At 45.6% G+C, this 11,915-nt stretch overlaps 1 protein-coding gene across 1 annotated transcript in view; it reads left to right on the top strand.

Moving 5' to 3' along the window:
* The first annotated feature begins 9,627 nt into the window (after nucleotides 1-9,627).
* The window catches only part of SNTG2 (syntrophin gamma 2), a 625,709-nt gene continuing 623,421 nt past the window's right edge, over nucleotides 9,628-11,915 (top strand). Inside the window, 1 exon segment of the mRNA XM_040348669.1 lies at nucleotides 9,628-9,925. Within this exon segment, the coding sequence (XP_040204603.1) occupies nucleotides 9,857-9,925 (69 nt within the window). The 5' untranslated portion in view covers nucleotides 9,628-9,856.

Genomic DNA, 11,915 nt, shown 5'->3' with positions numbered 1-11,915 from the left:
AGCCTGCTTGGTAGCTTTTTCCCCCTACACACGGCCGGGTTTCCCGGCAGGAAAACTGCCATGAGAGCTTTGGTCGGAAAGCCCGGCCGCATGTATGCTCCACCACAGGTTTTCCCCATAGGAAAACTGCCGGGAATCCCGGCAGAAAAAAAGAGAACATGTTTCTTTTTTTTCCCCGCTGGGATTTCCAGCGGTTTTCCTGTCGGGAAAAGTGCGATGGAGCATACACATGGCCGGGATTCCCAGTCACAAGCTCTCATGGCAGTTTTCCTGCCAGGAAAACCGGTCGCGTGTACGAGGCATTAGGCTACATTCACACCGGCGGACAGACCCGGTGCATATATTAACCCCTTCCATACAGGGCATTTTCACCCCCTTCCTGCACAGACCAATTTTTAGTTTTCAGCGCTGTTGCACTTTGAATGACAATTGCGTGGTCATGCAACACTGTACCCAAACTAAATCTTTATGTTTTGTCCCCACACAAATAGAGCTTTCGTTTGGTGGTATTTGATCATCTCTGCAGTTTTTATTTTTTTTATAAACAAAAGAAGAGCGAAATTAAAAAAAAAAAACACAATATTTTTTACTTTTTTATTTAATAAATATCAAATTTTTTTAAAAAAATTAAAATGTTTTCCTCAGTTTAGGCCGATACGTATTCTTCTACATATTTTTGGTAAAAAAAAATGCAATAATCGTAAATTGATTGGTTTGCGCAAAAGTTATAGTGTCTACAAAATAGGTGATAGATTTATGGCAATTTTATTTTATGATTTTTTTTTACTAGTATTGGCGGCAATTTGCGATTTTTTACTGTGACCGTGATATTGCGGCGAACACATCGGACACTTTTGACACGTTTTTGGGACCATTCACATTTATACAGCGATTAATGCTATAAATATGCATTGATTACTCTGTAAATGTGACTGTCAGGAAAGGGGTTAACCACTAGGGGGCGTTGAAGGGGTTAATATGTTCCCTAAGGCGTGTTCTAACTGTAGAGGGGAGGGGACTCACAGGGGGAGGAGACCGATGTGTGTTCCTCTGTACTGGGAACAAACATTGGTCTCCTCATCGCTGACAGGAGGTGGATCTGTGTGTTTACACACACAGATCCACACTCCTGCCGTGATTACCGACAATCGCGGGCACCCGGCGCCAATCGCGGCCGCCGGGCACCCGCGCCGGGTCACGAGTGCTTCCGCGCGTGTGCCCTAGATCGCCGGGAACACGGGACGTCATATGACGTCCACCCGGATCGGCGAGGGGTTCCTGCCGCCGTCATTTCACAATGACACGGTATGGAAGTGGTTAAAGAGGAGCTCCAGGCTCCCCCAAAAAATAAATACTGTAGCTGCTGACTTTTAATATTAGGGCACTTACCTGTCCAGGTATCCAGAGGTGTCCTCACCCAAACTGATTCTTCAATCGGCTATCGGGTGCTGGCACCGCCGTCTAGACTAAGGGAAACCAGCAGTGAAGCTGTGTGTCTTCACAGACAGTTTTCTACTATGCATGTATGAAGGGCATGCCACTCTGTGAATGGGCTGTAGTCTTCTGGAACATTTGAAGTGTCCCAGAAGGCTGTGGGGAAAGGAGAGTGGCCAAAATTCCAGCTCAGTTTGTCGTGATGAACTGAGCTGGAAATGGGAGCGGGTACCTGTCAAAACCTCGTACCCATTCCCTTCTGCCCCCAAAATGTGAAAAATGTGGCAGCGGAGGGGGTGAGGAGGCAGACAAGTGGAGGTATCCTTAGGGTCAAGGATCAGAGAATTCTGCTGTGGCTCTCACCAGCCCTGTTTACTGTAATGACAGGTTGCCGGCAGCCACAGCTATTCGTGGCTCTCTGCACCGACAGCGATCGCCTGTGTTGCTTGCTGCTTGACACAAAGTGCAACCAGTAGCGATCCCTGCAGATAATACTGGGCTGTGCAGAGAGCCGTGAATAGCTGCACTTGCCAGCAAACTGTCATTATAGTGAATGGGGCTGGCGGGCGCACCTAGCTTCTTAGAGCTGCAGAAGAAATTAGATGATTTCTGCTGCTACATTTTGGCCCAAATTGTTGGCCTGAATGTAGCCTTACCATCTCCTGATCACGTGATCACTGCAATAGCCAATCACAGTGATCACTAATGTAAGTGAAAAGGATTGGTAAAAAAAAGTGTCTGAGACAACTTTTGTCCCAACCAGTGCCATTGTCCAACACATCAGCTTCTAGCTTTATTTTTTTCCACAGGACTTAGAAGATACAATGGTAAAAAGCCTGGCTGCTCGATGCAGCTGATGCAGCTGAGACAAAGTTAAGTTGGGGCAAAGTTTGTCTCAGACACTTTTACTAATTCCCTCACTGTAACCTTTTTGGCTTCATGCACACCGCCTCAAAGGGGCTGTACAGCGTAAGTTTGGATGTAATTATCTTCCCAGGAATCAGAAGTGCAGCATACAGCCCAATGCCAGAACCCTGTCAAAATCAATGACATAAAACATGCAGCAGCTGTATGCTGGGGCATGCATATGTGAGTTGTACTTGCATACATGGATGTACACACTGGGGGTTATTTACAAAAGACAAATCCACTTTGCACTACAAGTGTAAACTGCGCTCAAAGTGCACTTGGAAGTGCAGTCGCTGGAGATCCGAGGGGAAAATGCAAGGAAAATAAAAAACAGCATTTTAGCTTGCACATGAATGGATGATAAAATCAGCAGAGCTTCCCCTCATTTCAGATCTACCCCTCAGATTTACAGCAACTGCACTTCCAAGTGCACTTTCAGTGCAATTTCAAGTGCACTTTGCACTTGTAGTTTGCACTTGTAGTGCAAAGTGGATTTGCCTTTAGTAAATAACCCCCATTGTCTTGCCTGGGTTCGGGGGTACGACCCTCTTGCAGCCGCCTGCATGGAGCCTTTCGTTTTGCTAGGGAAGTCTGTGTAAACAAAATAAATAAATACAGTAAAACCTTGGCTTGAGAGTGACTTGGTTTAAGAGCGTTTTGCAAGACAAGCAAAATGTTTTAATACATGTTGCCTTGATATACAAACGATGTCTTGATATAAGAGTAGCGTCATGTGACGTCACAACTGAGTATAAAAGAGAAGAGAGGAGCCTCTAAGTGTAGCAATATGGTTACATTTAATGAAGGTACAACATTTAGCAACAAATTGCTACACTTAGAGGTGCTTCTCTTCTCTTTTATACTCTGTAGCTCCTTGTGGATTCTGCTTCTAATCCCCTTGCGGAGGCTTCCATTTGTGGATGGACATTTTATGGTTATACAACCTATCACATTGCTATAATCTTTTTATATGGACTATAAACTGAAGGAGGACTTACATGTATGAATAAATGGTTGTGGAACAAATCATTTGAGTTTCCATTATTTCTTATGAGGACATTTGCTTTGATATACAAGTGCTTTGGATTACAAGCATGTTTCCCGAACAAATTATGCTCGCAATCCAAGGTTTTACTGTAATAATAAATGTAAAATAGTAAAATCAGGGCTTGATCTTACATCTGCAGCCGAGGAGGGGGGTAAAACCAGAAGGTTCAGGTGCAGCTTTACTGCCCTCACCACCTACCTGAACACAGATGTGTAGCTGTTTAGGGTTGTACACGCGCTGCAGCAAAAACTAAACAGCATGTTGTGTTATCGCCGTTGAACGTGACCCATTAAAGTCTATGGGGCCGTTCCACAATTGCCCTGCAACTGTGAATGTGGCAAGGTGATGCAGCATTTACAGGATTAAATCAGGTAGTGAAGAGTGGGCATATGCCTTTCTCACTGCCTGTCAAACCACCCTCTAAAAAAGTCATCCACCGTAGATCGCTTTCAGAGGGGCAGCAAGGGCTGCTGCACATGTGAATGAGCCCTTAGGGCCAGTGTCAGTGGGCCAGATTCAAGAAGCAATTGCGCCTGTGTAACCATAGGTTACACAGCGCAATTGCTTACTTGCTCCGGCGTAGCGAATGCTCCTGATTCAGGAACATCGCTATGCCGGCTGCAGCCTAAAATCTGCGTGGCATAAGGCTCTTATGCCACTCAGATTTTAGGCTGCATTCTTGCATTGGCCGCTAGGGGGCGCTCCCATTGTGATCTGTGTATAGTACGCCATTCACGTTCACTTTGAAGCAAATGACGTCCTTGCGACATCATTTGCCGCAATGCACGTCGGGAAAGTTTCCCGACGGAGCATGCGCTCTACGCTCGGCGCGGGAGCGCCTAATTTAAATGATTCCCGCCCCCGGCGGGATCATTTACATTGCGCGCGCTTACGCCGGGCAATTTTGCCGGCGCGCCCTCGCAATTTTACGGAGCTACTGCTCCGTGAATCGAGGGCAGCGCAAAATATTTGCGGGGGCGCAGGGCAAAATCGTTGCCCTGTGCCTCCGCAAATAAAGCGCAAATGTACCTGAATCTGGGCCAGTATGTTTTGAGGTAGAACAAAATGTTGTACATATGGTGTCAGTGTTAATGTCAGTATATTTTAGTTAGAACAACATAAAAATACTGAAAAACGTGCATCGCTGATTGTTGACACTATCACAGATACAAACAACAAAAAATGCACACATATGTGATATCTTCCAGCACATTAGGGGTACAGAAATAAAGCAGTATTAAACCTAAAACTAAAACTGTAATATATTGCAGCTTACCAATCATTCAATGTGGTGGCTGCATTCCTTTTCTTTTTTAGTCTTTTTGCCTCTGTTTTCACCCGGTGAACTGGCTAGTAACACACCTCCTGTATTAAAGTGCCACCACTCTGGGTGAAGGAGCACCGGGGGCACCTTTGGATAGCAGCATTGTCAGTCTGGGGGGGGGAGTGTTAATTGTATTAGCAGACTTAAATAAACAAACAAGTTGAAGCCAAACTCCAGCTAATACTTTCTTAGCAGTTCCAGCAACAGTGTTTTTTTTTTCTTTTCAAATCTTTTGGGGATAAAGGTTTTGCATAAATAAATACAAGCTGATCATTGTAAGCACCCCTGTCGGTGTTAGGTGGTTTGTCTCAAGCCTCTAACTGCTACATCGGCAGGATAGCCTGTTCTGTTGAAAAACAAACTTACTGGCAGGATCACAAGGTGGGAAAAAAAAAGCCTAAAACATAAAACAAATGTAACCACCACATCTTAGAATTGTTAAGCTGCAATAAAATAAAGGACTGTTACTGCTCTTTAGGCCCCTTTCACACCGAGGAGTAAAAATAGCGCCTAAATACTACCTGAAAAAACCCTGCCCAGCCTTCTTAATGTGAAAGCCTGAGGGCTTTCACACTGAGGCGATGCGCTGGCAGGAGAGAAAAAAATCTCCTGCAAGCAGCATCTTTGGAGCGGTGAGAGGAGCGTTATGTATACCGCTCCTTCACCGCTCCTTCCCATTTAGAGAAGCCTATCCTGCCCCCACCTACCAACTGTATTTTATTTTCTCCATCAGCTCACCCCCCACATTTATTACCTTTTGTATCACTTGACCCTGCCTTTTGAATTGTAAACTCCAATGAGCAGGGCCCTCTGATTTCTCCTGTATTGAATTTTATTGTGTTCTGCTGGTTGGGAGCCTTGCATGCAAAAAATAAGACATGCTGGTTGTACTGAAGTCAATCAATGGAGAAAAGGAATGCAGCCACCACATCTATTTGTTGGTAAGCTGCAATACAGTATGTATTCTATATAAATAAAGATGCTGGCATGCTGATCTCCCCGCCAGCACAGTGAAAGAGAAGTGAAGAGGCATACAGAGCAATAATGCTAAGGGAAGCCATCGACTATACAATTTTCTTTGCTTCCACCATGGGAGGAGAGAAAATAAAATCGCTCAATTTTCCCATCAACACAGTCAGTGTTGATGGGGGAATTCCTCCTGCAGCGCTATTGTATTCTGCCGGAAGGGAGCCTTGCATGCAAAATAATCAGACATGCTTGTTGTACTGAAGGCAATCAATGGACTGACAAGCAGAGTGCCCAAAGATGGATTGAATCTTGGCCGGTCCCTCTTGAACCGGCTGAGATTTGATCCATCTATGGCAGGCTACAGCAGAGTGATTAGGGTGTGCCCAGGCACATCTGGCACACCCTGTGCACGTGCCTATGCAAGAGGTGTGTTACTGGCCAGATCACCCGGTGAGAACAGAAGGAGAAAATAAAATAAAACAGACACCGCATCTACACTAATTGGCCACTGTATAAGGTACACCTGTTCACTTGCTTGGTAAGACAAATGGCTAATCAGCCAATCACATGGCAACATCTTAATGCATTTAGACATTTAAATGTGGTGAAGTCGACTTGCGAAATTTCAAACTGAGCATTAGAATGGGGAAGAGAGGGAATTTAAGTGACTTTGAATGTGGCATGATTGTTGGTGCCAGACGGGCTGGTCTGAATATTTAAAAAACTGCTGATCTACTGGGATTTTCATGACAACCGTCTCTGGGGTTTACAGAGAATGGTCCAAAAAAGAAGAAAATATCCAGTAAGCGGTAGTTGTGTGGATGAATGTGTCTTGTTGATGTCAGAGGTCAGGGGAGAATGGGCAGACTGGTTCGAGATGATAGAAAGGCAGCAGTAACTCAAATAACCACTGGTTACAACCAAGGTATGAAGACTGCCATCTTTGAAAACACAACACATTGAACCTTGAAGCAGATGGACTACAGCAGCAGATGCCACGCCTGTCAGCTAAGAACAGGAAACTGAGGCTACAATTTGCACAGATTTACCAAATTTGGGCAATAAAAGATTGGATAAACATTGCCTGACCTGATGAGTCCCAATTTGAGCTGTGACATTCAGATGGTATGGTCAGAATTTGGCGTAAAAAACATAAAAGCATGGCCCCATCCTGCCTTGCTTCACCGGTTCAGGCTGGTGTTGTAATGGTGTGGGCGATATTTTCTTGCCACACTTTGGGCCCCTTAGTACCAATTCAGCATTGTTTAAATTCCACAGCCTACCTGAGTATTGTTGCTGGCCATGTCCATTCCTTTATAACTACATCTTCTGATGGCTCCTTCCAGCAGGATAAGGCACCATGTCACAAAGCTAAAATCGTCTCACCACTGGTTTCGTGAACATGAAAATTAGGTCACTGTACTCCAATGGCCTCCACAGTCACCAGATCTAAATCCAATAGAGCACCTTTTGGATGTGATGGAACGGGCATCGTAGATGTGCAGTGGACAAATCTGCAGCAACTGCATGATGCTATCATGTCAATATGGACCGAAATCTCTGTGGAATGTTTCCAACACCTTGTTGAATCTGTACCACAAAGAATTAAGGCAGTTCTGAAAGCAAAAGGGAATCCAACCCCATACTAGCAAGGTGTACCTAATAAAGTGGCCAGTAAGTGTATTTATTGGTAAGCTGCCATACCTGTATGGAGTAATGGGCCGAGCACCCCCTGCTTTGGTTCGCACCAGAACATCAAACATGCAAACCCTAATAAAGTCTATAGAACACGGACATGAAAAAAAAAGTGCTAATTTTAAAGGCTTATATGCACATTGTTGCCATAAAAAGTGTATGGGGACCTGGGTCCTGCCCCAGGAGACATATATCAATGCAATTTTTTTTTATAAAAACAATCGTTTTTTTCATGAGCAGTGATTTTAATAGTGCTTAAAGTGAAGCAATACAAATTAAATATTCCTTTAAATATCGTGCCTGGGGGTCCCCTTAGTCTTTCTGTAAAGTAACACATCTGTGCCATGTGTAGAGCAGTGCTGCAGCAATAATGACATCTGTAAAGAAAAAAAATGTTATCTAAACTTGCTCAAGGCTAAAATGTACTGCTGGCTCCCAACAATATAGAAATATCAAAGAAACAACTACCAGGGGGACTACAACTACCAGCATGACGGCGGGACTACAACTACAAGCATGACAGGGGGACTACAACTACCAGGGGGACTACAACTACCAGGGGGACTACAACTACCAGCATGACAGGGGGACTACAACTACCGACATGACGGGGACTACAACTACCGACATGACAGGGGGACTACAGCTACCAGGGGAACTACAACTACCAGCATAACCGGGGGACTACAACTACCGACATGACAGGGGGACTACAACTACTGACATGACAGGGGGACTACAGCTTCCAGGGGGACTACATCTACCAGCATAACAGGGGGAATACAACTACTGACATGACAGGGGGACTACAACTACCATCATGACAGGGGGACTACAACTACCGACATGACAGGGGGACTACAACTACCAGGGGGACTACAACTACTAGCATAACAGAGGGACTACAACTACCGACATGACAGGGTGACTACAGCTACCAGGGGGACTAAAACTACCAGCATAACAGGGGGACTACAACTACCGACATGACAGGGGGACTACAACTACCCACATCCGACATGACAGGGGGACTACAACTACCCACATGACAGGGGGACTACAGCTACCAGGGGGACTACATCTACCAGCATAACAGGGGGACTACAACTACCGACATGACAGGGGGACTACAACTACCGACATGACATGGGGACTACAACTACCAGGAGGACTACAACTACTAGCATAACAGAGGGACTACAACTATCGACATGACAGGGGGACTACAGCTACCAGGGGGACTACAACTACCAGCATAACAGGGGGACTACAACAACTGACATGACAGGGGGACTACAACTACCGACATGACAGGGGGACTACAGCTACCAGGGGGACTACATCTATCAGCATAACAGGGGGACTACAACTACTGACATGACAGGGGGACTACAACTACCGACATGACAGGGGGACTACAACTACTAGCATAACAGAGGGACTACAACTACCGACATGACAGGGGGACTACAACTACCAGCATGACAGGGGGACTACAACTATCAACATGACAGGGGGACTACAACTACCAGCATGACAGGGGGACTACCAGCATGACAGGGGGGCTACAACTACCAGCATGACAGGGGGACTACAACTACCAACATGACAGGGGTACTACTACTACCAACATGACACGGGGACTACAACTACCAGCATGACAGGGGGACTACAACTACCAACATGACAGGGGGGCTACCACTACCAGCATGACAGGGGGACTACAACTACCAGCATGACAGGGGGACTACAACTATCGATATTACAGGGGGACTACAACTACCAGCAGGACAGGGGACTACCAGCATGACAAGGGGACTACAACTACCAGCATGACAGGGGGACTACAACTATCAACATGACAGGAGCACTACAACTACCAGCATGACAGGAGGACTACATCTACCAGCATGACACGCTGTAAATTCGAAATATTGTACTTTCATTCTTGAGAGTAGGTGAGTAAATTGGGGCAACCTTCTAGGGGCCCCATAGCATCACTTTTCCCAGGGGCCCATGATGCTATTAAGATGGCCCTGGCCCCAATGGCCAGGCGGGGAAGCGTTCCAAGGCAATGAGTATAGGAATTGTCTAATCACACTGGGGTAAGTGAATAAAAGTGGAATAAAAGTGTGATGGAGCCAGCAGGTGGAGGAACATGTTAGTAAATGACAGCGAGTGAGAGAAGGAGGCTGAGCTGTATTAGGAGGGAGGGTGGGAGGGAGAAGCAGTGGGGAACTCTCTGGATGTGATAACGTTGTAGAGTCCCTGCTGCTGATACTGCTGCCGGCTGCTGTTCCATCCACATACACACATCCTCTCTCTCCTCTCCTCTGATGGATTAGTTCGCCGAGGTGCTTCTATCTTCATAAGTTGCTTACTCTTCCTGCTACTCTGCTGCTGCCTCACAGCGCTTGGCATTCGGAATAAATGACTGATACAAGATCCCATCGTCCGAGAATCCAACTGCATGGGAGATGAATGCTGCAGGGAAGCAGCTGCCACCCCAACTAGATCGCCCGGTCAGCCTATTTGTACCAACTTGGGCAAGTACTCAATCCTTTATTCATTACCTTGCCGCTGTCTGTGCGCCGCTGTAAATGACCCTGAATCCCTGCAGCTGTCCATAATTCCGAATCCCTGCCGCTGTCCATAATTCCGAATCCCTGCCGCTGTCCATAATTCCGAATCCCTGCCGCTGTCCATAATTCCGAATCCCTGCCACTGTCCATAGTTCTGAATCCCTGCCGCTGTCCATAGTTCTGTATCCCTGCCGCTGTCCATAATTCCGAATCCCTGCCACTGTCCATAGTTCTGAATCTTTGCCGCTGTCCATAGTTCTGTATCCCTGCCGCTGTCCATAGTTCCGAATCGCTGCCGCTGTCCATAGTTCTGAATCCCTGCCGCTGTCCATAGTTCTGAATCCCTGCCGCTGTCCAAAGTCCGGAATCCCCGCCGCTGTCTATAGTGCCGCCGCTATATGTGCGTCGCTGTCCATGGTGCTGCACCCCGCTGATATCTATGTGCCGCTGTCCATAGTCCTGAATCCCCCAATAAATCAGCACTTACTGACAGTGCGATCTGCTTCTTGCTTCTATTATTCGGGGGTCTGATGTCCTCAATTAGTAAGTATAGGCAAAGATCAAAGTGGTCCATCTGTGCTGGAAATCACAGAGATGTACCCCTGTACTTACTTTCTGGAGATAAGTCCTCAGCTGTTGAGTGACTTTCAAGATGGGGTTATGGATGATCTGTGCAGGCAGCACGATCCTCACTGTATTTCACCAAATCTCACCAGATTTCAAGCCTCTCTCTACACAGGGGTACAATCACTTCCAGGCTTGTGTCTCACTATAGCCACATGCCCGATTAGAACATTTTGGCAGTGATAGTGATATAAAAAGTTTCTTCTGAACTATCATGGGGGTCCCAGGATTTTAAAGTGGTATCAGCCCCAAAAGCAAACATTTATCATATCTCAGCTTACCAATTCTTAGATGTCCTGGCTGCATTAACTTTCTTTTCATTTTTTTTATTTTTTATTATTTACGTGTTTTTTTCTCTATTTTCATCTGGTGATCTGGGCAAACCTGTTGTTTTTCAAAAGAACAAGCTCTCTTGCAGTTATATGGATGAGACAAACCATTTACACTGCCAGGGTTGCTTAACCACTTAAGACCCGGACCAATATGCAGGTTAAGGACCTTGCCCCTTTTTGCGATTCGGCACTGCGTCGCTTTAACTGACAATTGCGCGGTCGTGCGACGTGGCTCCCAAACAAAATTGGTGTCCTTTTTTTCCCACAAATAGAGCTTTCTTTTGGTGGTATTTGATCACCTCTGCGTTTTTTTATTTTGCGCTATAAACAAAAATAGAGCGACAATTTAAAAAAAAAAATCAATATTTTTTACTTTTTGCTGTAATAAATTATCCCCAAAAAAGATATGAAATATTTTTTTCCCTCAGTTTAGGCTGATACGTATTCGTCTACCTATTTTTGGTAAAAAAAAAACGCAATACGCATTTAATGATTGGTTCACGCAAAATTTGTAGCGTTTACAAAATAGGGGATAGTTTATGGCATTTTTATTAATAATTTTTTATTAATTTAGTGATTTTTTTTGTGACTGCGACATAATGACAGACACATCGGACAATTTTGACACATTTTTGGGACCATTGTCATTTTCACAGCAAAAAGTGCTATAAAAATGCATTGTTTACTGTGAAAATGGCAATTGCAGTTTATGAGTTAACCACTAGGGGGCGCTGTAGGGGTTAAGTGTGACTAAATATGTGTTTCTAACTGTAGGGGGGCGGGGCTGGACATGTGACATCATTGATTGTCTTTTCCTATATCAGGGAACAGACGATCAATGACAGTGCCACTGTGAAGAACGGGGAAGGTGTGTTTACACACACCTCTCCCCGTTCTTCAGCTCCTGTGACCGATCGCAGGACACCGGTGGCGATCGGGTCCGCGGGTTTCCGCGTCCACAGTCATGGAGCTTCGGACCGGTGGCGCCCGCGAACCAC

Source organism: Rana temporaria, chromosome 4 (genome assembly GCF_905171775.1).
Source record: "Rana temporaria chromosome 4, aRanTem1.1, whole genome shotgun sequence".
NCBI classification, from domain to species: domain Eukaryota; kingdom Metazoa; phylum Chordata; class Amphibia; order Anura; family Ranidae; genus Rana; species Rana temporaria.
This window is presented reverse-complemented; position numbering and strand designations above follow the sequence as displayed.